Source organism: Castor canadensis, chromosome 7, assembly GCF_047511655.1.
Source record: "Castor canadensis chromosome 7, mCasCan1.hap1v2, whole genome shotgun sequence".
NCBI lineage: Eukaryota > Metazoa > Chordata > Mammalia > Rodentia > Castoridae > Castor > Castor canadensis.
The window spans coordinates 109406621-109434400 of record NC_133392.1 but is presented as its reverse complement, the minus strand read 5'-3'; the positions used below and the strand labels follow the sequence as shown (position 1 = coordinate 109434400).

The following is a 27780-nucleotide window of genomic DNA, read 5'->3' as shown; positions in this document are numbered from 1 at the left end:
TTTATTATTGTATTACTGTTGTACTGGGGGTACATTGTGACATTTACAAAAGTTCTTATACTATGTCATAATTAAATTTACTCCTTCATTATTCTCCTTTATCCTCCCTTTCCCCTTCCATTCTTAGAAATATTTATTAATATTTCTACCATATGCACCCTCCTCCTATATGTCCTTATATCCTCTCCCTCCCACCTTGGACCTGGGTTTTCAAACTCCGGGATAACTCATAATTTGTTGCGTAAGGAAAACAGGAATAGCTGTCAGCTTAAACACTTTTTTCTAACAAGTTTATTTATTCTGAGGCAGTCGCAAGGTATGAAGCAAAAGGCGGCCCAAGACTTGGGAATCGTCCTCATTTGCCTTGTGTGATCTCTGGGCAGATTTTACCCTTTGGGACACGGGGACAGAACCGGTGCACACACACCGTGGGATGCTGCTGAACGGCGGCGCCTGGCGGACCTGGGCGGGCACGGACTCCCGCGCACCTGTTCGGCGCTCGTCCCCAGCTCGGCGTGCTGGGTGTCCCCGCCGCAAGCTCCTCCCCCGGTGGCCGCGCGTCCCCCGGCGGGCGGCGGCCGGGCACCTGGCAGACGCGCGGCGGCGGCTACAGTGACAGCGAGCGGTGACCCTTGGGCCGGGGCGGCGGCGGAGGGAGGGGGCCGGGCACCGATGGGCGCGACCGAGAAAGGAGGCAGGGAGAGCCGGAGGCTGCTGGCTTCGCTGCGGCCGTGGAGGGCCACCCGGAGGTCGTGGAGGACGCGCTCGGCTCTCGGGGCGGCGCGGGGTGAGTGTGGGCGCGCGCGGGGGTAGGGAAGACCGGTCACCTCGTGAGGGGGGAGGCGACCCTCGACCTGGACCAGCCCAGCACAGCTCCCCTCCCCCACGTCCCTTGTGTCCCATTGGCTGTTCATCTGCACAGGGGGAATCCAGGATGACTTGGCGACACAACCTTGCGCCCTCTCTAGGACCCCCACACCTGGTCCGGGGCCTGCAATGCGGTACCTGGGGGCATTCATGGGAACCCAAGGCTCCCTTCTAGCTCCTCCCCACCTCGATCCCACCCACCCGCTTTCCAAGCTATCTAAGGAGACTCCCGGACATCTCCCAAGCTCTAGCTACAAGAAACCACTCCCCACTCACCATCTACCCTGCCCTCTCCTGGCCTCAACTCACACCTGCTCATCACCGACTTGAGCCATTTATTCCACAATTTTTATGGAGTACCTCTCCCTGCCAGGACTGAAAGGGAACAAGATCCACAAGGGCCCAGCTCATGGAACTGCTTCTAGAGAGGGAGGCATGCATGTCACACCTGTCACACATAGCTATCTGTGCTTGGGAGGAACAGATAGTCGCTGGGAGAGGAAGAGGCAGGTGCACAGAGAAGGCATTTCCCAGGCAAACCCTTCAGAAGACCTAAGACTGAGCGAGTTCCTCCAGCATGCAGCTGGGAAAGAGCTTCCTGCCCAAGAGGGAAAGCAAGTGGAATGGTTCCCATAGAAAAGGGAACTTGAGAGGTGCCCGGCTAGGATCAAGGTGTGAGCAGGCCGGGAGACGACTGGGGATTTTGTCTAAATGAGCTGGGAGCCACTTTGCCAGGAAATGGCATATCTGCTGGCTCATGGCTTCTCTGTTTGCACTGGCCATGTGCTTGTCTGTCAGCCTAGCTGAATTTAACTTATTCACTAAGTCTAGTAAAAATTCTGTGTCCTTCTGGAGCTCCTGCCACCTGTAACCTCTCCTCTACTATTTCATCACTTGTAGGGCATTTGTCACTGTGCAACTGGTATTGTAGGGTCCTTCTGCTGCTTGCTTCATTATTGTACCTTCACTAAGCTATACTGGAGTGTGGGAGGATGAGAGAGGCAGGGGGTGGTAACTTTGTAGATACCTGCTTGCATGTGCCTGTCTTGTCCTTTTTGTCTGTTTCAGTCATCCAAAGATCCTTTCTCTGAGAGGCTGACATGCCTTGATTTCTAAAATGGCCGACCTGATCCAGGGCAGAAGCCAGATTGCACCAGGACCCTGTCACTCTGACAGTCATCTCTGCCCAGTTGTTTTGAGGATTAAATAAATTAATGAATTTAAAGAGTTAATAGTTATAAAGTACAGGCACATAGTAAGCATTATCAAAATAAATTTGACAAAGACCAGTCATAGTGATCTTTCAAATATTTATTTATTGCACTAGAAGCAAACTCTTCTATGGTGGTAGTTAGGAAGATTCTGCAGCTTGTCGTCATCATCTTGTGGGCTTTCATAGTGTGTGTCCCTACTTTTAGTCAGTGTGCTAATAAAATTTCCTCCCTACTGTCATCAAGAAGTGTTGTGGAAACCTAGTAGGATAGGCTAAAGGTTCATCATTTCTTTTCTTTTCTTTTGCTTGAATGAGATTGGTGATTGCAACAGGTGTCCATTGAGTGACAACTGCATTCATAGTGTGGTTCTGGGTGTCATGTGAATGTTTATAAAAGAGGAATAAATAGATAACGCCGCGCAGCAACTCTGGTTACAATAAGTGTTCTAGCATTATAATTTTTAAATCAGGTCAACTGCGTGCACAGCAACTTTGGCTCTCTGCTTGTCTGTTCCTGTCCTGGACTTCACTCACAGGTTCTCGAGGCACATTTCTTACGTGGGATCTTAGTTGCTTCCTGCATTTCTCTATTATTTATTTCTTTTCTCTCCCCCCATTGCAAGGATAAGGCCTGGGGATTGGTTGTTATAATGTCTTTAACTACGTTAAAGTAGTTCAATTATCAGGTCTTGAAAATACAACTGGAAGGAAAGGAGGCAGATATTACTTATTTCCCTGAGGAGAGGAAATCTAGAGATAGTGACTTGCAGGTGGTCACATGACTGATAAGTGACCTTTGAGTCTCATACCTGTAAAGAGTCTTTTCTTTCTTGGTTTTTCTTATTAATGTTGTACTGGAGGTACATTGTGACACTTACAAAAGCTCTTACAATATGTCATAGTGTAATTACCCCTCCATCATTCTCCTTTATCCCCTCTCCCTCCTAGAGTCCTTTCTGTCACATCTCCTAGCAAAAAATAAGTGTGTTCCAGTATTCATAGAGGGGAGAGGTAAAATTAATAAATGTCATGCAATGAAAGAAATCCATCTTCCAATTTTATTTGATTTTTTAAAAGGGTGACCTGAATTTCTCATGATGATGTTGATATCACCTTGGGCATTTAGAGTCATGTGCTTTGATGGTAGAGAGGCTATGATTTTGTCTGGGAGTAGTGTGTAGGACACAGCTACACTGTGTGATCATGGCCAGGGAACTTAATCTTTTTAAACTCAGTTATGAAAATGGGGATGATAATACCTATGTATTGTGGTGTTGTGATTCCTAAATGAGCTTCTGGTGTGTAGAGGCTCACAAAAGGCTGGTTGTTATTTTTATGAATATTGGTCTAGATCTTCTCCTCAAATATGGTTAGTTATGAGACTAGAAAGTTCAATGAGATATGGGAAAGACTGTAGTTTGAGTCTTCTGGGCCAACCAGAAGGTCTTCTGTACTAGCATTCTTCTTTCTCCCATATTTTTTCTCACCAGGAGACTGTAGGTAGAAGGAAAATGGCTTCTAGGAACTCCTCGTGTTTTTTCATCCTAGCGCTGTATCCTAAACATAGAGGACATTCAATAAACATGTTTGAAATAAATGAATCTTTCTATTCACATATGTCTTCAAAGAGAATGAGTCTGAAATTTACACTTTGGACATCTGTAACCATAACTATAGCAGAGATACTTAGAAGGACAATTACTGGATAAAATGTCATATGCTTTTTCTTTTTTAAACTTTGAAAGATATTGCCATACATTTATGCTGCTTGACTTCTGACCAAAAGTATGTGAGATTTCTGGTTTTTTACTAGTGCTGTTAGGTTTCTAGTGCTTGCCAAATTTCAGGCATGTGAAATGGTACTGCATTCTTTTTTTTCTTTGATGAGTAACAAAGTTGAACATCTTTGAGTGTCTTTTCGCCAGAATATTGGCCATTGCTGTGGTTGTCTTTCCCTGTTCTTTTATTCAGTAGTTTGTCATTTTCTCATCTATTTATAGGAGTTCTTTAAATATTCTGAATATTAATCATGTTGAAATATTTAAAAAAAAATATATATATATATTTGTGGTACTGGGGTTTGAACTAAGGGCCTTCACCATGAGCCACTCCACCAACCCTTTTTTGTGAAGGGTTATTTGCCTGGGTTGGCTTTGAACCATGATCCTCCCAATCTCTGCCTTCTGAGTAGCTAGGATTATAGGCATGAGCCACCTGCACCCCGTTAAAAAATATTCTTAACGTTTAACCATGCAAATAAGTCATCATGCTGCATCCCCCTCCCAGCCCCCTTTCTGGGGATCAAACCCAGGACCTCAGACATGCCAGACAAGTGCTCTACCACTGGGCTGCAAGTAGTTGTGAATGGGAGTTTGAACAAGCTGTGTGGAGTGGAAATTAACCCTCCAAATGTGTCCATCCTTTCCAGAGAACCATATTTTAGTCAAATAAGCTTTTAGGTTGCAGAAAGGGGAGTGAAAAGCAGGAGGAAGTATTTTGAGAGGAGTAGAATTCTCTCACTTTGAGATTATGGTAGATAATTACCTCTGAGTTCCTTCCACAAGAAATCATCTCCCTACAGCCTTGCTGGGGTAGGGAGCTTCTTCCTGAAACATGATATTTCCTGGGGAAGGACACAGAGCTTGAAGTAGAATCTGTCTCCATCTGCCAATCATGCTTTCCAGGACAGGTTACTTGGAAAAGAGGACAGGACAGAACACTTGCCAGACAATTGGTGGTCTTGGTCCTTTCTGCCATTTTCTTACAACATGTCCTTAAAAATCTCACATTAAATGAGTCCTACTACCTAAATTCTAAGGTTATTGGAAAGATCAAATGGGATCATAACTCTGAGAAGACTATGTAAATGCAAGATATATTAGTTAAGTGCTGGAGGGTAAGCAACACTGCCAGAGTGGGAAGACTTCATTGACCTATACTCTTAGGTCCAGTTTCTTCTCCAAGCCTGATTTCCAGGCCAACAGCATCGACATTATTTAGAAATGCTAAGTTCCAGCACCCATCTCAAGCTATCAAATCAGAAACTCTAGGGAGGGGGCCCAGAAGTCTGCTTTAACAAGCCCTGTATCCATTCTGGTGCATGCTGACGTTTGAGAAACTGACCTGTGGGAGGAGTAAGGGCTTTCAAACCAGCAAGGGTGGGGTTAAGCCTCAGCTGTTCCCTTTGCCAGTTTGTGGCCTGAGTAAGTTGTCAGACCCTTCCTGCGTTTCCAAGCTCTCACCAATAAAGGGAGGATGATAGGGGTCATCCCCCTTTCCTCAAGGGGCTGTTGTGAGATACAGATGACATGAGGAGGATCCTGGTTCTGCCACTTTCTAACTGTGAATCATTTGCCAACTCACTTTGCCTCTCTCTGCCTCTGTTTTCTCATTTAAAAAAGAATGGGAGTGTGCCTCAGTGGTGGAGTGTCTGCCTAGGAAGCCATGAGACCCTGAGTTCAAACCCAAGTACCTGTTTGCACTGCTTCCTGTGTGCCAGTCACTGTCTTGAACAGTGAATGTTTTTGTTTTATTATTTTTTGTTTTTTAGAATAACCGTGTTGTGTAATCTCCATTTTATAAATGAGAGAAACCAATGCAGAGAGAGGCTAACTAATGTTTCCAAAGTTGTACAGCTAGTACCCTGGGATTCAAACCTAGTGGCCAGCCGTGAACACCCTTGCACTAAAGGCAACAAATGATCAATAAACATATGTCAATGGTAATAAGAAAACTGGCTGGGAAATAGTAGGTACTTCATAGGTGAGTTTCCGTCCCCTGGCCTGGTACCTTGGCATCATGGGAATTTATTCAGTTTTTCTTGTAGCCATACTGCCCAGTTCTGTGGTTAGCCCCCTAAATCATCCACCTCCACATACTGTCCCTTCCCCTCACTCCCTCATCAGCCATTTTTCTCTCTTTATCTCACCTCTTTTATGGCCATCTAGGTGCTCTGAACAAACCAAACAGGCATTGCTAGATGGAGGAAGACCCCCTGTGGTGATGCAGGGGAAACTGCCTTCCTTCACCCTACCTTAGCACGTCTGGGGAACGCATGACTAAACTAGAAGAGGCTCCAGTTAAGTCACTGAAAGATGAGTGGGTTTGCCTCATTTGGGACATATCTTCTGATATCTTTGCTTATTTATTCAGTAATCAAGAAATAAAAGTACCTCCAAAGTTCCAAAGGAATAGAAAAACTTTCTTTTCTTCCAGAGTAAAATTTGCACCTTGCAAGTTTAACCCCCCAATATTACAGCAGTGGGTTTTTCTTCTTTTTCTTTTTTGTTTTGCTAGGCCAATAAAATGCCTTATTCTCTTTCAATTCAGGGTCTTATTCATTGTTCTTGAAAATTCTCTTCGGTTTTGCTTTCAAGATGGCCTCGATTACTAGGCATGACTCACCAGTCTAGTGACTCAGAAGTGGCAGCTAACAAGACAAGGACTGTGCAGAGCTGTGGATGGACTTCACTGCCAGTGGAGCCTGCCTGAAGCTTTTCCTTAACCCAGTTTCTGAAAGAGATAATCATGCCCATTAATGACTGTTTATAATGGTCCTTGGCACCTGTTTATTTGAAGCTTCAGATCTGCCTTCTGGAAAACTCCAAGGTTTGAGCCCATCCTTGTCTATCAACGAGGTGTGCCTTGAAGTTTTCTGACTGGCAGGACAAGACTTCTGAGGATTCACTTGACCCTGCTTGGAATGGCCAAAGAATCGGGGAAACTAAGGCTTCAAGTGACTGTTGTGTCAGGAGAGAAAGTAAAGCCTTTTTTATTTGATGAGACCTTTAAATGTCTTTCAACTTGATCTAAAACAAAAGACCAAGTAGCCAGGTGTGGTAGTACATGCCTATAGTCTTAGTACTTGGGAGGCTGAGGTGAGAGGATTGTTTGAGTCTAAGAGATCGACATAAACCTGGGTAAAAAAAACCATGACTCTGTGTTTCCCCCCCCAAAATCAATTAAGAATGATTAAAGAGATCGACACGTGTTCCAAACATACCAAAATATATATGGATAGGGAACTCACAGTACAAGTCTTTCAATCTTTTTATGTGCTTGAAGCTTGGGTAAATGTTGGGTAAAATGTAGATACTCCTAGAAATGACCACTCTTTCAAAAAATAGTTTTTTCCTTTGAAATATAAGTGGCACCCCTCCTTCCCTTCTCCCACTTCCTTATTAGTCCAGACTTAGTCACCCATCCTTCCTCCCAGCTCCTCCAAATGGGGGGCAGCTTGCTTGATTAAAAAGGACCTTGAATGAGGCCAGTCAAGAGCTACTCTTTATGCCAAGGGTTTTACATTCTTCCTGATATGTAAGTCCCACAATAACTCTACAAACTAGTTATTATTTTCCATATTTTATGAGGAATCTGAGGTTCAGAGGGCTAAACTTGACCCAGGTCATGGGTAACGATATTAATCTTACAGCATTTACAGAGTTCTTACTTTGTGTGTCAGGCTCTGGGTTGTACACTTCCAGTGTTTGAACTCATTTGAGCCTTACCCTCCCAACAGTAGGAGGTAGGTATATTACTATCTGCATCTTAAAGATTGAAAATGGAAACATAGGGAAGTGTGAGAACTTGTCCCCAGTTACTCTAGGGGGCCAGTAAATGGCAAAATGCAGATTTGAATCCAGTCCCTTCATACTTCTACTTCAGAGTCCCTGTCATACTAATTAAGGCTTGGCATCCCTTTGCCTAACTTAGAAAGTCAGCATACAGTGTGAAAACCTCTTGACTAGAGATCACAAGCCTCTGAGGACAGAGAATGTTTTGTTCAGCACTGCACCAGTACTTGGCACAGTACTTACTTAAGGAAGACTACATGAATCCCTCACCCTCTCAGCCCCCCCTAAAGTGCTCCTCCTGGGTCCCTTTTTGACTGTCCTGGACTTAGTCCTTGGAGGTAGAGGTGTTCATTTCTTTGATGTGATGGATGAGTGAGTAACCCATTTGTTGGCCTGTAAAGAGGTGAATTGAAGGCATATGTGTTATATCCATCACTGTAACAAAGCATCTGAGATAACTTACAAATAGAAAAGGTTTATTTTGGCTCACAGTTTTGGAGTTTCCAGTCCATGATTGGTTTGGCCCATTGTCTTGGACCAGGAACATGTGGCAGAGCAACTACCATTCATCTCATGGTCAGGAAGCAAAGAGAAAGAGGAAGGGGCTGGAGATCCACAGTACGCTTTTAGCCTGCCCCTAGTAACCTAAAGATCTCCCACTATGTCCCAACTCTTAAAGGTTCTACCACCTCCCAAATAGCACTATTTTGGGGACCAACCCTTTAACACATAAGCTTTTGGGAAATATTCAAGATCCAAACTATAGTAATCTGTTTTCCTCAATAGTCTTAAGTTTTCAAAGAAGAGCAGAGAGGTATTAGCCACTGCCAAATAAAATGGAAGCCAAATACAAATACTTCAAAATTTCCACATTTTCAGGGACTCTTCAAATTTTAGCAAGTAAAATCAACTCAGAGACCCCTAGTGGCCAGGAAAGCTTTCACTCTACAGCCATCTTTGACTCTTGGCTATAGTAATGAGCAGATGAACACTGGTAATTAGTCCTCTTAAATGTGCCCAAGCATTGGTAATTATACCTTACATTTATAGAGCGCTTAGCTTACAAAGTACTGAATCTATTCTCCCTTTTGATCTTCTCAACAGTCTGGTACATTTCCAGGGCATGTATGGTTAGCCCCATTTTACAGATGAGAATGGAGTCAGAGAAGTTAAGTCATCTGCCCAGCACCACTCAGTTCATAAATTGTAGAGAGAGGTCTTCAACCCTCTTTGCTTGACTACTACTTCAGGAAATTTTCCATGTCAGTATTGGATTTAATTCAGCAATTTGTGAGGACCAGAGTTGCAGGTAGATGTATTGCTTTTTTGTTGTGTTTCTCTCAGTTTATTTGGGTTCTGGATTGGGTCAATTAATCTTATTGGATATCAGTTTTCCAATCAGTATAATGGGGAACAAACACTAGCCATCAATGAGGGCCGGTAGAGTACAGGAGGTTGTGAGGGTTCAGAACTTAAAAAGCAATTTCTGAGTAAAGATGCTTGGAAGACTGTGATGACCCTGACCCATTTTCCATAAGTTAAATGTCACCTCACTTGGCCACCCTACCTAAAACGGCATCTCATTACCATGCTTCATTTTTCTTTCCAGCATTTCCTGCCCTTTTGATATGCCTATATTTGTTTATTGCCTATCTGGATTAACAGAATGTAAGAGCCTCAGGAGCAGGGACTTGGTCAGGTTTTTGTTCTCTGAAACCCTAACAGGTGGAACTGTACCTGGCACAAATAACCATTTGTTGGATAAATGATTGAAGAAAGAATGAGTGTGAGCTAGGTAATAACACAAAGTTACTTGAATTGAATGATGGTGATTTACTTGAAGCTTCCTCCCTTCACCCCACAACAGAGGGATCTCCTGGTCTGGTTTCCTCTTACCTATTCCTGGCTGAGCCACTTGCTGTCTTACAACAAATTATTAAAGTCTCTGGAGTATCAATTCATACCTGGGTGAAATGTGCTCAGTGACCTGTGTCCATGCAGCAGACACGGGCCATTGTCTGCACAGAACGCCTTTGTATTTTAAGAGCTGGGTGTACTGGGGGCTGGTTCTGTACACTATTGTACCCCCAGCATTTAGCTCAATGCCTCATCCATAGAGAGGTAAAAGAAATATTTGTTAAATAAATGATCAAAGCAATGAATGACTATGCAAGATGCAACACAGCACAGGGTTCTTAATCCCCTCTAAAGTTGGGGTTACCATTTGAAAATAAGCCAGGCACATGGCACAGACAGAACCAAATCTCTCCAGAGGCAAGGAGGCTCTGTATAGATGGTTCCCTACTCCCAGGGAAGAAAGACAAGCCTAAGCTCCGAATCCTGTTCCATGCCATGTTTTGGAAGTTGTGTTTACGTCTGCCTTCATCTCCATCCTTTCGCTCTAGCATAAGCAAAATTATAACCCCCGCACACTGACAATTATCATAGCCTGGGCGCTCCTCTGTTGAGGGACTTCGCCCCCGAGACCGCTGACTGTCTGTGAATGACAAATCAAAAGTCAGGGTTGCAGAATCAGCTGGACTTCTCCTGGTCCTTTGCAGCAGAGGGAGAAAGCAGAGAATGAAAGATTCTGAAAATAAAGGTAAGGGGCTCACCGCAAAGGGGGAGGCTAGAAGATGCTAGGGGTGAGTTGTCATTCGTGGACATGTTTAGTTTGTATTAATGGCTGATTTAAAATTACTGTGCCCATATTATTAAAAATTCCACTTATATAATAAATGTCTCTTTTAAAGAAAGGACTGGCTTCTGGTTTCCAAATATTGTGTCATTCAGTTTTCCATTTTTGTCGTACTAAATATAGATGTATTTCTGTGTTCTTTATTTAATCTTGGGCTGAGTAACACATTTCCATCTCACAGGTTTGCTTATAATAGCTCCCAGGATTTTGATAATTTTATTTTGGGGCTGTTTACAATAGTTAATCATTAAAATGTAGCTTTCCGGTGTATTATTGGAATATCCAAAATACTTGGAACTTAAACAGTTTGGATTCTCAAGATAAACGTTGGCTGAGAATCCCTTAATGAACATTAATTTGAGTCGTCACTGACCTTCACAACTGTTTACCCCGCAGAAGGATATTCAGATGCACCCCTTCCACCCCCGCCAAAAGGAAAAAAACCACAAAAAACTAGTTATGTTGGAGGGATGAGCGAGGAAAAAATAAAACGGATTTGAATGAAAACTCGGAAAGAGAAAGGGCTCACTACAAATGAGCCAACCTCATCTTAAGTTCAACAACACGGATCTTGGAGGATTCTGGGGTTTTAAACTCCCAGTCTCCCTAAGATTTCTGCCGCAGTTGGGGGAGGAGCAACGTACCCTCGGGTCTCAGGAGGTCCCTGGTGGTCCTGGGTCCTGCTCCCGGGCTGGATCCCTTCCTCCGTTCCCTCTGCCTGGTGGTCCTCAGGGTCCGCGTGCCCGCGCAGAGCGCAGAGGGGCCGCGCGCCCCGGGGACAGCGCTCTGGCGGCTCCGGAGGGAGGCCGCCATCTCCAGCGCAACCCCTGCTTTCGGGGCTCTAATCTTAGGGTTCGTCAGCTTCCCCACACACAACGGGATTTCAGGGGTCTCGCCCAGGATCCGCTGCGCAGCAGCTTGCCCCCTACCCTCTCCCGGCGCGCTCTGCTTCAAGCAGGCCCCAGCTCTTTGCCCTTGGGCTCGGGGGTTTGAGGCGCAGGTCACACGCTGCTCCTTCGCCATCCGCGCGTCCAGCGCCGCTCCCCGCGTCGGGTCAGGCCGTCCCGGTGATCCGTGCGCAGCCACAGCCCGGCCTGCCTGCAGATCGGCGGCCGCTTTGGCCTTCGGGCCCCCGGGAGTCTGCCACAGTCTGGCTTGTTACAGGATTCCCATCTGATGGGCAGTGACATCCATCTATACCTGTATCTATATGTATATGATACGTCATCGATATGTAGCATCGATATGTACCTTTATATATATATATACCTTTATATATATATATATATAAAGGTGGGGGGGAGAATAACCTCAGCACAATCCGATTCCAAGGGGAGGGAGGCTGGCGTTTTTACCCATCAAACTGTAATGAGAGTTCTTAAGCAATCCCGATTTCTGTAACTGAGGCTTTAAAAGTGTTGGTAGCATTAACACCTCCCAGGCTCTGGCCATTCACATCCCTTTATTGATCTATGTGGTTTTAATGTTTAAATTTTAATTAAGCAGCCTTAGTGGTCCTGAGGTTTGAACTTAGGGCCTTGCTCTTGCTAAGCAGGTGCTCTACCACTTGAGTCATTCCACCAGCCCCAATACCTGTGTGTTTGTAATCAAAGTATTTAAAATCGATGTTGGCTTTGCCTGTGTTGTTTGTGGTGTCTGGAGAAAGGGTTAAGGGAAAGAAACAATTTGGCTTAGTTGCCAAGTCATGCTAGGCCATGGACGTGAAAAATTGAAGCTGCCTGAATGGGAGGCTCTGGCGGAGGTCAGCGTTCACCATTGCTTAGAACTGAACACTCCCCCTTTCTCAGTGTACATGCATGTTTTAAGCTTCAGATCTCCAGATCTTTTTTTGGGGGAGGTGGCAGTTAGAATTTTGGTTTCACTTTCTACTGGAAACAGCTTTGAGGTGGGACTCAGGAGAGCCAGGCTCTGACCTGGGGAAAGACCCTCGATTTTGGTGGCTCTCGGTTTCTCTAAAGGGCAGAGACGTTGAATTAGATTATTGTTTTTCAGATTGTGGGGGTGAGGAAGCAATTTTAGTGAGCCGTAAGCAACATTTTAGATAGGCAGCGTAAAACTGAAAATATCAGAAACCATTGTACACAGTACAGAATTTTTGGTTCTGGAAACATCCATTTTACACGTGTTTTGCATGCAGGTGTGAAGGCTGTATTCTTGTTTAGTAGTATGTATTAATTGCATAAAATAGTGGGCTGCATTATATCATTTTCACATATATATAATGAACTGACTATATATGTATAGTACTTGGAGCATATTCATCCCATTATCCTCCCTCTATCTCCCACTGATCCCCTTCCTCTTCCCAAATGGTCTCACTTTTCTTTCGTCTTTTTTTTTCTTTTTGTCTAGATTCCTCATATGAGAGAAAGCATGTGACATTTATCTTTCTGAGTCTGGCTCATTTTGCTTAACATAATGAGCTCCCGTGCCATCCATTTTTTTCTGCAAATGACATAATTTGGTTCTTTTTTTATGGCTGAATAATACTTCATTGTGCACATATACCACATTTTCTTTATCCTTTCATTCATTGATGGACACCTAGGCTGTTTCCATAGCTTAGCTATTGTGAGTAGTGCTGCAGTAAACAGGGTGTGCAGGTGCCTTTGTTGTAACCTGACTTACATGCCTTCAGACATATACCCAGAAGTGGTCCAGCTGCATGGTATTGGGGTTTGAACTCAGGTCTTGTGCTTGCTTGTGAGCAAGTCCTCTTCCACTTGACCCCTGCCCCTAGCCCTCCCTTTTTGCTTCAGTTTGGTTTTCATATAGGGTCTTGTGCTTTTGCCCTGGGCTGGCCAATGAACCAGATCCTCCTGCCTCTGTCTTCTGCATAGCTGGGATTACAGATGTGCACCATCATGCCCAGCCCTGTTTTTTAAAATTGTTTTGTGGAACCTCCATAATGCTTGTCATAGTGACTGTACTAATTTACTTTCCCACCAACAGTGTACAAGGTTTCCTTCCCTGCCCTCTTCATCCTGGCAAGCATTTGTTTTTTGTTTTCTTGGACAAATATTCTTACCGGGATGAGATAGAATCTCAGTGTAGTTCTGATTTGCATTTCCCTGATGGCTAAGAGTCTTGGCCAGTTTTTATGTATTGGCTATTTGCACTTCTTTGAGAACTGTGTTCAATTCATTTCTCTATTTATGAACTGGACTATTTGTTCTTTTGGTGTTTAATTTTTGAGTTCTTTATATATTTGGATATTAATTTTTTTCTCATTTTGTGGGCTGTCTTTTCACTCGGTAATTGTTTCCTTTGCTTTGCAGAAGCCTTTTAATTTGATGCCATTCCATTCGTCAATTCTTGCTCTCACTTGCTGAGTTATTGGAATCTTTTCAGAAAGTTGTTACCTATGCCTGTATCTTTAGTGAAGGCTGTATTCTGATATCAGATCTATTTACTATGAGTCCCACCCAAAACAGTTTGAGGAACACCAAATGAATCATAACTTACTAATTTGGTTTTCAAGGATTCCGTGAAATGCAGTTTTGTATGCTTATATATGCATGTCTCTCTCTCTCTCTGTCTCTTTCTCTCTCTCCCATCTATCTATTGAAGTTTTCCTCAGATTTATGAAGGCATCTAAGGCTTCAAACAGGTTATGAATTAATGTATTTCTGAGGTTCCCGGAGTCTCTTCCAAGACAGTGTCTTGAGCTGAAAGAATCCCGCTAGAGCTGGAGATGAGTCTGTGTTGACAGGCCCAGCTGAGTGTGTGTTTGTGTGGGGGCTGAAGAGAAGGTGTCAGCATGGTCACCAGATCATGAGAGCTGCCTGTGGGAACCAAAGTACCAGTTGGTGACCTGAATATGAAACAAATACACTACAATTTAGAGTTTGTGCTGAAGAACCACAGAAAAGTTACTAAAATGTATGAATTGTTTGGAAGTCACTCTTTTTTATAAGACTGAAAACTTGAAAGTGGTTGACAGGGCAAATAAACGATCAGGATGTTGAGTGTTCATAGCTAGTGTCACATGACTGGTGTTCAGTAAATGCTGAATTGTGAGTTAGTGAATGCCTTTCTTTCTTTTTCCTCTTTTTAGGACATCTGAGGGCAGCTCAGTGAGGTTTTTAAATCTAAAAGGCATTGTATAATATATACTCGGCATATCTCAAAATACTTTGCAAACCAGGAAAAAATATGTATGGGACAACTGGAAGAAAAATAGTTGAATGAGTTAATAAGTAGATTTTTGGTGAACACAACAACTAATTTTAATAATAGTTACCATAACTCCTATTTAATGAACAATTAGTGTGTGAAAAGCTGGTGGTGAGGTACCTTGCATATTGTTACAATCCTGGGAGGTAGATGGTATTTTACATATAAGGAAATGGATTAAGAACTTTGTGCTGCAAGGCATAGCTAGGAAGTGGCAGAGGCAGGATTCAAACCCAGGTGTCTTTTTTACCTCCAAAACCATTTCCGTGGTAGGTAACAGTTTGAAAATAACCAGTGTTATAAAATCACAGAGGTTTTAAATAAAATTGTCAACATCATTCATTATTAGAGTCAATTTACCTTTTATTAAAAGGGAGTGTAAACCTTAGAAAATGATGGCCCTTGACTCATTTTCTAGGTTGTTTGGAAAGCAGGCATTTTAATAATTCAGCTCCAAATTTCCTTTCCAGTAAATTCTTTGAGTATTTTCTACATCAAAATCTTAGAAGCAGAAATAAGGGAGAATAGGAGAATTCTATATTTCTGGTTCCTTTAAAAAAGATTACAACAGTCCACAACAATGGACTTGACCTTAGCATGAACTACCCTTTTAAGGTCAGAGATACTGTACATGGGAGGTTAGTAATTCTGTTAGAAAGTGATGTCACTTATCATTGATTTTTTTTTATGCAACTGGAACTGGCATTTAATATTTTCATTTTTGAGTTGTTCCTGGGAGCTAGCAATACATTTTTTTCCTGTTTATGAGTTTTTGAGATAGAATCTCATAGCTCAGATTGACCTGGAACTTGCTTCTGTAGCCAAGGCTGACCTGTGATCCTCCTAGCTCTGCTTCCTGAGTGCTGGGATTATAAGTTTTTGCCACCACACCTGGGTTATACTTCATTTACCTTGGTAAATTCTCTTAGTAATTTTAATAGTTTTTAGATCAGAGAATTTTTACTACATAGTTCGTTTTCTATAAACAAAGGCAGTTTTGTTTCTTCTTTTCTAATACTACACATTTTTCCTCTTGTCTTACTGCACTAAGTAGGATCTCTCTTAAAATGCTGAATAGAAGTGGTGGTGGTGAGTATCCTTTCTTGTTCTTGATCTGAAGGAACAGGCTATCAATTTTTCTACCACTAAGTACAATATATTATATGGGACTCACAAACACCTATTAGATTAAGAAAGTTACCTTATATTCTTAGCATGCTAAGTGTTATCATTAATTGATGTGGAATTCTATCAAATATTTGTACTGTTCTAATCACGTGATTTTTTTTTCTATAAATAGTATGGACAATTATAGTATAGTTGATTTTTTGTGTGTTAAGCTAACTTTGCAGTTCTGGAATAAACTCAACTTGTTGTGATATGTTACCCATTTTATAAATTGCTGGATTTTATTTGCTAATGTGTGTGTGTGTGTGTGTTTGTTTTGGTAGTATTCTGGGGTTTGAACTCAGAGCCTTGTGCTTGCTTGCAGGCCCTCTGCCATTTGAGCCACACCCCAGCCTGGCTTGCTAGTATTTTACTAAGGAGTATCTTTATGCATGGGGGAGATTAACCTGTAATTTTCCTTTGTTGTGCTAATCTTGTCAGGATCTGGCATGAAGAATATGCTCTCCATATACAAAGAATTAGGAAGTCTTTGCTCTTTTCCATTCCCAGGAAGTCTTTCATTAAATTGAAATTATTGCTTAATGTCTAGAAAACTTCACTGGTGAAGATATTTGGGCCTGGAAATTTTGTTGGAAGCTTTAAAATATGCATTAAATTGTTTTAATAGTCATAAATTCATTCAAATTTTTTATTTCTTTTTGTGTCTTACTGAGTGATATTTTTCTAGGAATTTGTCCCAAGTTTCATCTGAATTTTCAAATTTTTTGGCTTCAGGTTTTGTTTATGTCCTTTCATGGTTGCTTAAATGTCTGTAGGTTGTGTAGACTAATTCCTATTTTCATTCCTGATCCTAATATTTCTATTACTTATCCTAGCAATTCTCACTTATTTTGGTGTATATTGTGAAAGTTTTATGAATTTTAATAATCTTTGCAGTTTTAACTTGTGTAATTTCTGTATTATACATTTATTCTTTTATCTCATGAGTTTGTGCTTTTATATTTCTGATTTCATTTTTGTACACTTTGTACTTTTGGAAAAATTTTTTAGTTTCTTGAAATAGAAATATATATCTTTTGATTGTCAGCATTTCTTTTAAAAATATTTTCATTTAAGTCTATACATTTTCCTTTAAGCATATTTTTTGCTGCATCCTGTAAGCATTGTGTCATATTTTATTATTTATCTTAAGATATTTATAATTTCAATTGTGATGGATTTTATTTTATTTTTTTTTTGCCACAGAGGGTCCTATAGAAATGTACCTCTTAATTTCTAAGCAGTTGGGAAGATACTACTTATGTTTTTGCTACTGATTTCCACTGTCCTTTCACTGTAGTAAGAGAACATACATTGTATGCTTTTAGGTCTTTGAAATTTTTTGAGACATACTTTGAGGCCCCACACCCATCAATTTTTATATATGTATGTTGCATGTGTGCTTTAAAAGAATGTGCATATTAAGGCTGTTTGGTTCCACGTTTTATATATGTCAAAGATATCAATTTTGTCAGTCTTTACAGTACAGATATTTTATTTCCTAACTGACTTTTTTCTCATTCTTTTGGTTCCTAAAAGAGGTCAAACTTTCACACCATGGTTTTTGATTTCCCTATTCTTTCTTTGATATTTCCAGTTTTTCCTTTAACTTTGACATGATATTATTTGGTGCATATCATACAAATATCAGTTGTTCTATCGTAGTTATGAAATGTGTCTCCTTATCTCTAACAAGATTCCTCCCTTAAAGTCTACCTTTTAAACACTAATGTAACTGTACTAGCAATCTTTGGGTGTGACTTTTCACATTTTTGTACTTTGAATTTTCTGTGCTCTTACATTTATTCAGTATGTTTAAAAGGAAGCATATAAGTGAGCTTTAAAAAATTCAGTCTGACAATTTGTACTTCAGTTTGAGGATTGATATATGAAAGTCTAAAACTGCAAAGTTAGTTACCACTTGTTTCCTATTGTATCCCATGTAGTTTATGCACACTTTCATTTCCTCTTTCTTTTGGATTAATCAAGTATTATTTTTAGCATTCTCCCTTCTCTCCTAACATATTAGCTAACACTGGTTTGCATTTTACTTTGCGTGTGTGCACATGTGTGTTCACTAATGCTATTTTTACTTAATCATTCCAGATAATGTTAGGGTCCTAGAACACTTTCAGTCTGTCTTTTCCCATTCCACTCCACCTTCTTTTATCTTTTTATCTTTTATTTCATTTTTGTAATTTCTTTTTTTTTGTAGTACTGGGGTTTGAACTCAGGGCCTACACCTTGAGCTGCTCCACTAGCCCTATTTTTGTGATGGTTTTTTTTGAGATAGGGTTTCTCGGACTTTTTCCTCTGGGCTGGTTTAAAACCACAATCCTTCTGATCTCTGCCTCCTGAGTAGCTAGGATTACAGGTGTGAGCCACTGGCGCCTGGCTAATTCTTTTTAATTATATATCTGTTTAAATCTCCTCGAGAGACTGAAACTATTGTTTTGTAGACTCTGTATTCATTGAGATTTGCACAGATTTAACTGCATTCACTTTTAAAATTTCTTTCTGAGTTTCCGTATTCTATGTCTGGGATCTTTTCATTCTGCATAAAACAATAACTCTTTTGTAGTTCTTACAGTGGATGGCTGCTAGAGAAGAATATTCTCAGGTTTTGTGATCTGGAAATGAATTAACTTTGCTTTTGCTTTTGGAAGGGTAGTTTCACTAGGTGGGTAGGAATTTGAGGAATAAGCCAGGGGCAGTGGTGTGTGCTCCTGATGTGTGTAGGAGGACAACATGAGCCCAGAAGTTTGAGGCCAGACTGGGCAACAGAGTGAGACCCCATCTGAAAAAAGTTCTGGCAGATTTTCCCAAGCACTTTAAAGATGTCATTCCACTGACTTGTGGCTTTCATCATTTTTCAGAAAAGTTTGCTTCAAGTCTTATTATTGTTCTTTGAAGATGCATTACCCCCTTTTCTCCCCCCTCCCCCTGCCACTGCTTTTAAGACTTTTCTCTATACGTTTGGTTTTCAACAGTTTCTTAGGTTTTCCTTGAGTTTATTGAGCTTGGGGTTTTCACCCTTCTTGAATCTGTGTGGCTTGATGCTTTTTAATTCTCATAGTTTACTATTATCTCTTCAAATATTGTTACATATTTTACATTCTGTGCTCTCTTTTTTTTTTTTTTTTTTGTCTTTTCTTTTTTGGTGCTGGGATTGAACCCAGGGCCTCACGCATGCTAGGCAAGCACCGTACCACCCAGCTACATCCCAGCCCCATTCTGTGCTCTTAATCACTTCTTTTTCTTTTTCAGTTTTGTTATTTTTTGCTTGCCTTAGAGCTCTCTAGCTTGCTTTGCTCTGTCAGATTTGTTCACAAACAACTTGTTAACTTCTTAACTTAACTTTTAAAAATTTTCAGTTCTAGAATTTTATTACTTTTTTTAAAAATAAATTTTCCATCTTGTCATATAATCTTTCTCTCTCTGTCTATTTTGGAGGTTGAATTCAGAGCTTGGAACTAGGCTAGTGAGCCACCATTTGACTTTTGTTTTTAGTTTTGGATAGGGTTTCCACCTTTTGTTTAGGCTGGCCTGGACTGAGATCTTCCTACCTCTGTCTCCTGAGTAACTGGGATTTTGAGCCAATGCATCCAACTTTGTCATCTGTTTCCTTAAATACATAAATTGCAGTTATGTTAAAACCATGTTTAGTATCTCTAATGTGTGGTCCTTTTGACTCTGTTTATCTGCTTTTCTTCTTGGTCCTCTTTCTTTGCTTGAGAACTTGTTATTAAATGTCTCACAGTGTGTATGAAGATGCATTGATGGTGTCACCTCCTTGCTGAGAGTATTTATCTTATTCTTTGCTAGCAATAGAGTCCAAGTAAGCACCCATTCTAATTAAGGCTGTTTTTATGGATTTAAAATTTTGCCTTACTTGTGTTTTCCTCCCAATCTTAAGCCCTCCAGGGACATATAACCTCTTATATGTCCTAAGCTCCAGTTTTTGCCTCCCTCATACTGTAAGTCTGCTAAAAACTCTGAAACTGTTGATTCTGCTTGTTAGCTTCCTTCTCCTTGCCTTGTGCAGGTGAGTTGATAATACCTCAAGAAAAGTGGTGTCAGACTCACTTCTCTCAGCCTCTCTAGGATGTGCCTTTTTCGTCCTGAATTTTGCTTTTTGTCTCTGCAGCTCCAAGAGAGCATCTGAAGCTCTGCAGACTTTACCTCCTAGCAGCTGCCCTCTGCTGGGTTTCTTAGCTTCCTGTCCTATGCCAGAAATGGGCAAATATCCTAAGTGGGAAACTGGGCTTGCAGAAATTTGGACTTACTTCAGTGAGCCTCTTCTCTCTAAGGTCGGCTCTTCAGATCCTGGTCAAATAACTTCAAGCAAATGCTTTTGGATTTTATCTGTCTTTTCTAATTGCCCTCAGCAGAACTGTAGGTTTGTTGTAATAAAGCATTACCCACTCTATTATAATGGGAAGTTGAACTTGCCCATGCCTTTTAACTTTGTTAAAAAGAAAGAAAGGAACCAGCCAAAAAATACCAGGGGCAAATGACACTTTGAACATTTTATATAAATAACAATGCAGTTGATTTTTAATATTTTTCTTGCATATTAAAAGCTTGTCAGTATCTTTTTCTATATTTTCTTTGAAATGCTTACAAATTTTTGTTGCTCTGTGCCAGAAGTATTCATGATAAAGAACTTTTCATTTTTCTATGTCTGGTCTTCCATCCAGAAATATGCATGATAAAGAGCTTTTCATTTTTCTATGTCTGGTCTTCCATATTTCATATTTTTGTTATTTTATAATTTGGATTGTCAGTGTGCACCCCTCCAAGCTCAATATAATTCTAAAATTTACAAAATAATTTGAGTGACTGAGTTACAAAACATTTTAGCAAACTTGGTCCAAACCTTGTACCATGGCCGAGCAGGTGTTTTCCAACATCCTCCCCAGGTGTGAGGATTGGATGTATTGACCATGAGTTTTGTGTCACTGTCCATGTCCTCAACCTCTCAAATATGAGTTCTGGTCATTTCCTCACTCTTCTCATTTTCTGCGCTTGACTCTCCTTCCTTCACATACACATATTATAGTGATTCTAGGAATGATCAGGACAGTAAACAGCTCTACTCATATGTGCTATAGAGCCAGAGGGTGACAAAGTGATAGGTATAATTGTGGAATTTATGCAAAGGGTTTTCATGTTTTCCCAATGTTCTTCTTCCTTTTAAAATTAAAACCAGACCAAGAAACAAGCTAGCACTTAAAAAAAGTCTTTTTAGATGTGTTCCCCTACTCCAATTCTAGCATTGGAACATGTGCTAAGCAAGGGGTAGCTAAGATGCTGGTAAGTTCTGTTACTTGACCTGACTGCTGGCTTTATAAGGCAGACAGTTTGTAGAAACTCATTGAGCTAAATGCATGACTTGATCACTTGTAAATAAAAATTTAAAAAGTGAACTAACATTTTAATGTTAAATACAGAAAAAGTTGCAAGGCGTTGGTGGGGAACAAAAAGCTTGACTATCACTGATCAAGTTCAACCTCCTCACTTCATGGATGAGGGAACTACAGCTTGGAAAGGGAATATTACGTAGGGGCTGGGGGTGTCTCATAACCAGGACTGATGCTCAGGCCTTTCAACTCCTAGTTCTGACTGATTTCTTAACTTACTGATCAGAACTGGGGGTGGGAGAAAGGAAAAATCCAGCCTGCACTAATGCTGGGGCAGGATGACATTCTCAGAACCCCAAATACATCTTGCGTGAGTCAGCACCTCACTCTTTATTCTTTTCCTACTGTTCTCCAGCCTCCTGGCCATTTAAAAACAGACACTTTTATCTCATGTGAATTTGGTGGATTTTTTTTTTTATCACCTAAGAATCATTTGATCACATATGCTTAAAAAAAGGGAAATTTGTGCCTGTGAAATCTAACAAGAGTCCAACACAAGGTATGTTTGTTCCTCTTTCTAAGCCATTTTTAGTTTGGTGCTGTGTTGTTTAAATTTAGAATACTTTTTCCAAGTTGAGGGGGTGGTGATAGTGTGCAGGAATTGAGCCGAGCTATGACTCCTGCTGCTGTGAGAAAATGGCAAAGATCTGAGAAACGGTGTTGGAAGAAACCTCTGCCTTAAACGGGATGGAGGTGGGGTGAGTCCTGTGGACTTGGTCTATTCAGTTTATAGTAAGGATACTTCTGACTTGGGAATCCATAATTGAAATATTAAAATATACATGTTAAATAGCTTAAACAAATATTAAAATATTAATGATAAATAATGTGAATATCAATATTTAATGTTGAAGTCAAATTGTTAAAATATGCATCTATTGTTAATTTTTTTTTTTTTTTTGTAATACTTGGGTTTGAACTCAGGGCCTCACTTTGCTAGGCAGGTGCTCTACCACTTGAGCCACTCCATCAGCCCTGAAATATGCACCTAAATACAAGTATACACACACATATGTCACATCTTGTGTTATCTTTCTGTCATTGTGATAAAATACCTGAGAAAACCAACTTAAAGGAGAAAAGGTTTATTTTGGCTCATGGTTTTCAGAAGTTTCAGTCCATGGCACTTGGGCTGTTGTTGTGGGCCTTTGGTGGCACTGTATATGATGGTGGAAGGATGTAGTGGATAAGGCCTGGTTTCCTCATGGGAGCCAGGAAGGAGAGAGAGAAAGAGAGAGAGAGAGAGAGAGAGAGAGAGAGAGAGAGAGAGAGAGAGAGTCCTAACATCCTAATATCCCCTTCAAGGGCATGCATACCCTTCATGACTCAATTTCTTCCATTAAGCCCTACTACCAAAGGGTCTACCACCTCCCCATAGCATCACAGGCTGGTCACCAAGCTTTCAGCATATGAGCCTTTTTTAGTGATGTTTACTATCTAAACCATACCACATATGTATACACACAGCTCAGATTTGGTAGTAAGTCATCTGGATTCATTTTACTTCCTTGAAGGCTGGTTTATATTTCCAGCATGCCGTTTCTTCTGCCTGGAATACATTTACCCTGCTGTTCCCCTGGCTCAGCCTCCTCCTCTTTCCAGTAGTTGCACCTGTGGAAGGCTTTCTCAGACTTCAGGTTCCCTCTGCATGACTAGGCCCATAACATGTGCCCAGGGCAGCCTGTGTTTTCCCGTTCATGTCTTCTCCTACATCTTTAATTACTGATGAAATCTGGGCACATCTTTGGGTCTTAGTACATGCTATAAAGTGGAGGTGGAGGAAAGGAAAAACAGAAGAGAAGAAGGGAGGGAAACCAGGAAAAGAAAACCACATTTGAAGATTTCCTCCTAAACTTGACAAGATTGAGAAATTCCTTATCTCGTTTGAGCCTCAGTTCCCTTATTTTTAGAAAGGAAATAGTAATACTTATCTCACAGAATTGTTGCAAGATTAGAAATAGTACATTAAAATCCTAGCTACTTGGGTGGCTAAGATTAGGAGGATCATGGTTCAAGGTCAATTGAGGCAAAAAAGTTTGTGAGACCCGCCCCCCCAACAGAAAAAGCAGGTGTGGTGGTGCATGCCTGTCATTCCAGCTGTGGCAGGGAATCTAAAATAGGAGGCTCACTGTCCAAGCCAGTCTGGGCAAAAAGCAAGACCCTATCTCAAAAATAATCAGATCAAAAAGGGCAAGAAGTATGGCTCAAGCAGTAGAGTGCACCTTTCTAGCAACTGTGAAGCCCTGAGTTCAAATCCTAGTACAGCACCCCCCCCACCAAAAAAAGAAAATTAGTTCATTGGAAGTACCTAGTGTGGTGCATGATACTTAGTAACTATAAAGCAAATATGCTTCTCCAATAAGATTATAAAAATCCAGGAAATCACAGACGAAGTCTGTGAAATCATTGTCCCTATCCTCTGCATCTCTGTGTTCATGTGTGACTTCATTTGGCTCATGTTAAATGACTACCCATTTTCCACATTTTTAGTGACTGTAAAATGCTGCCATATTCATAATTCCTTATCATAACAACTAGGTCTTCAGTTATTAAAAGAAGATTTAGAAGCAGATACTGTGTCCATTCAAAGTCTACTTTTAATAGAACAATATATTTCTGAGTTAGGGAGATAATTTAAATCCCTGTGTAAACAAATGATATAATAAACATGATACAAATTGATCAACCTTTTTTCCCCTTTCCTTCCTTCTTTCTTTTCTTTCTTGATAACTTTTTTTTCTCATAATGAAAGCATTATTTTGATTTTGAAAGCATTGAGGCCCTGCAAGGGAGGAAACCTGAACTTTCCTTACTTACTGTCTAGTCCCTGACTTGTCATTTCTATTCTGGTCTAATTTTCCCCATCTGTGAAAAGTGAATGAGTAGATTTTATTACAGAGATTTTCAAACTGGGCTTTTCTGAGTGTTAGAGTCCTGTGGAGATTTTTTTTTCACTCAGTAAGATTTCCTCTCATGACTGGGGATGTAACTCAGTGGTAGATAGATGCTTGCTTAGCTTGTGTAAGGCACTGGGTTTGGTTCCCAGCACTTCAAAAAGAAAAAAAAAAATGCTCTAAGGAAGAATTACATGGAAAAAGTGAAATTAAGTTTAAAATTTTATAAATGAAATCCTAATGTACTTAAAAAAATTCAGAAAGGCCAGGAGCTAGTGTCTCATGGCTGCAATCCTAGCTACCCAAGAGGCAGAGATCCGGAGAAAAAAGAGAGACCCTATCTCAAAAATACCCAACACACACATACACACACACACACACACACACACACACACACACATGCACACATGCACACAGTGGACTGGTGGAGTGGCTCAAGTGGTAGAGTACCTGCTTAGCAAGAGTGAGATCAAGAGTTCAAACCCCAGTACCACAAAAGAAATTCAGATATAATTCACAGACCATAAAATATACCCTGATAAAGTATACAGTTCATAAGGTGTGCAATCATCCTCACTGTCTAATTCCATGACTTTTTTGTCATCCCAAAGGAAACCTGATACTCATTAATAGTAACTGCCCCTTTGCCCCTCGTCCCACACTGACAGATGCTTACCTACTCTGTGTCTCCATGGATTTGCCAATTCTGGACATTTCATATAAATGGAGTCATGCAATATGTGGTCTTCCATGTCTGCCTGATTTCACTTAATGTAATATTGTAGCACGTATAAATACCTTAATCCTTTTTATTTAAGCATTTTAGGAAACACTTTTTTCCAAGTTTGGAAGAAAAATTGGTCAGACTATGAGAGGGTGTCACATAGCAATAGAATGCTTTGTCTGCAGTGTCCTTGGTCATGCAAACAACTTCAGTGTCTCAGGCTTTTAAGCAAAAGGCTCTATGTAGTGCACTTGGAAACCTTTTAAGCCCCTCCCGCCTTAAAGTCAGAGGACTAATATGCTGATTGATCAGTCTGCAGAGGGGACTGGGGCCAGTCTTCTTCCAGTCAGAGTAATGGTGGAAAGGAGAGAATTAGGTTAGGCCCTCAGGAGAAAATCAAGGTGTTGATATGTCACCAGATAGGAGAGATGGGTGGTGGGCAGATGGGTTTTGTCTGCTGGGCTGGCTGGGGTGACATTATCCTTTCTTCCTTGGCATCCCCAGTATTTCCAAGGTTTGTAGGGGATGAGCTATTTGCTCGTGTGGATGCTGTCTTAACTGCAAAGACAATGCCAAACTTCCGACTCAGGTCATGAACTTGAGATCGGGGCTGTTTTGTCACTATTATAACAGTAGAACCTGGCAAATATAAGCCACTCAGTGAATGTTTGTTAAATGACTGCTACTCAGTTTGTTGCACTGTTGGCTTTCACAAACAAACAATCCAGCTGGATGTGGTGACACTTGTCTGTACCAACACTCCAGAGTCTGAGGCAGCAGGATTCTGACCCTGAGGCTAGCCTGGGCCACATAGCAACAGAAAAATGAGCAAAGAGGACTGGAGTGTGGCTTAAGTGGTAGAGCGCTTGTCTAGCAAGTGCACGGTCCTGAGTTCAAAGCCCAGTGCCATCAAAAACCAAATCAAAACAACGAAACCAATCAACTAATCAAAAACCATAAAAAACCACCACAAACTCCAACCCTTTTATTTTGAAATAATTATAGATTTGTCAAATATTGGAAAGAAATGCACAATGAAGTTCTCCGCATCCTTCATGCAACCTCCCTGAGTGTTACACCACAACAGTGCAGTATCAAAGCCAAGAAACTGACATGTGCACATCCAGAGAGCACATTCAGGTTTTACCAGTTGTACATGAACTCATTTGTGTGTGTGTGTGTGTGTGTGTGTGTGTGTGTGTGGCTGTATTCAGTTTTCTCATACTGTAATCTTTACTAACAAACACCATGGATGTCCCCATGGATGGCCTGAGTTACCCCTTTACAGTCATCCTTTGTCCCTAATCCATAAACCCTGACAACTGAATTGTTTTCCATGACTATAATTATGCTGTTTTGTGATTATTCCAAAAATGAAATCATGAAGTGTGCATCATTTTGAGATTTTTTTTTCATTCAGCCTAATTTGAGGCCCATCCAAGTTGTATGTACCAATATTTTATTCCCTCTTACCACTGAGTAAGTACTCCATGGTATGCATGTATCACAGTTTATTGATCATTGACAGACATTTGGGTGATTTCCAGTTCTTGGCTATTAGATAGAGCTGGGCAAACATCTGTATATGACTTCCTATGTGAAAATAAGTTGTCATTTCTCCGGGAAAAATGCCCAAGGATACAGTTGTGGGATTATATAGTAAATCCGTTTTTAATTTTAAAAGGAACTGTCAAACTGTCTTCCAGAGTGATGTACCATTTTACATTTCTACCGGCATTGCATGATGACTGATTTTCTACCTGTCCTTGCCACCATTTGGTATTGCTACTGGTTTTCATCATAGCCGTTATGATAGGTGTGTGATGACACACTGCTGACTGTTTCCCCTTCTCTTACCAAGCAAACATGTGGGCTTTGCACTCAGCTTCCCAACTCTCAGCATGCCTGCTCTGTTCTGTGATTGTTTCTGACTTTTTCCTAACTCCACAACCTTGACCTGACTCTTTCTTCCTGCCAGGCCTGTGTCCCAGGGTCCATCAAAGCCTGCCATCATCATCAAGGCCTCTTCCCTCAGAGATGATGTCACTGTCTCTCAGCAAGACTGAGAACATCCAGCTTGAAATTCCTTGGCATCTTTCTTCACATCAAAGTCCGTCTGCATCTTCCTCCTCCACTTATGCTCCTCTGTTTCTTGTGAGAGGACCGCTCACTGAGTCTTGTGTTCCCAGGGAGCCTGACCCCAGGGCAAGGACTGAGCAGAGAGCCTATTTTTATATTCATCAAGATCTCACTATGAGAACATCCTTACCTCTCCTCCACAACTGACTATTGTATTAGATTCATTGGAGGTTGACAGGTAGACTTCCAGATCTGTGTTTGGAAGTCTTCCAGGGCTCCCAAAGGCAGTGATCCTGAGAGACTCCAACCTCAGGGAACCTCTGAACTCCTCTTCCTCTCATTCTCCTCTATGCAGTGTCTTCCTCTGCCTTTGAGAACCAAATGGCTTTGTTCTGGAGTCAATGGTTTCAATTCTGTTACTTTCCATCTGGTCCCTATCTTTCTGTCCAATTCCTTTAAATTGATGAAAAAATGATAATTACTAGGTTACCTTGGTTATAGAGTCTGATTGGTTAGTGCTTTTCAGCCTTATCAGTTTCATGTAGTTTTTCTTTAGTACTGGGTATTGAATTCAGAGCTTTGCACTTGCTAGGCAAACCCTCTACCCTTGAGACATGCTCCTCCTCCAGTCCCTAGCCCCGCCCCCTTTTTTGTCGTATTTTTCAGATAGTATCTTCTGCTTTTTATTTGGGTTGGTGTTGGACCATGATCCTCCTACCTTTCGTGTAGCTGGGACCATAGGCACATGCCACCATAGCTTGTTTGTTTGTTGAGATGGTGTCTCACTAACCTTTTGCCCAGGCTGGCTTCAAACTGCAGTCCTCCTGATCTCCACCTCCCAAGCAGCTGAGATAAAGGTGTGAGTCACTATTCCTTGCCTTTTGTTTTGTTTTTCTCATTTGATCACTTGTATATCATTTCTTGGAACTGAAAAGCCCATGGGTT

At 41.1% G+C, this 27780-nt stretch overlaps 1 protein-coding gene across 4 annotated transcripts in view; it reads left to right on the top strand.

Moving 5' to 3' along the window:
• The first annotated feature begins 655 nt into the window (after positions 1 to 655).
• Dnajc6 (DnaJ heat shock protein family (Hsp40) member C6) overlaps positions 656 to 27780 on the top strand; it is a 132231-nt gene continuing 105106 nt past the window's right edge. The window contains exon 1 of one of the 4 annotated variants that reach the window (XM_074079870.1): positions 656 to 787. In XM_074079870.1, the coding sequence (XP_073935971.1) occupies positions 673 to 787 (115 nt within the window). In that variant the 5' untranslated portion in view covers positions 656 to 672. Of the gene's footprint in view, positions 788 to 9766; positions 10256 to 27780 lie in introns of those variants that run through there. The other 3 variants (XM_074079872.1, XM_020183961.2, XM_074079871.1) reach the window with 3 other exon arrangements.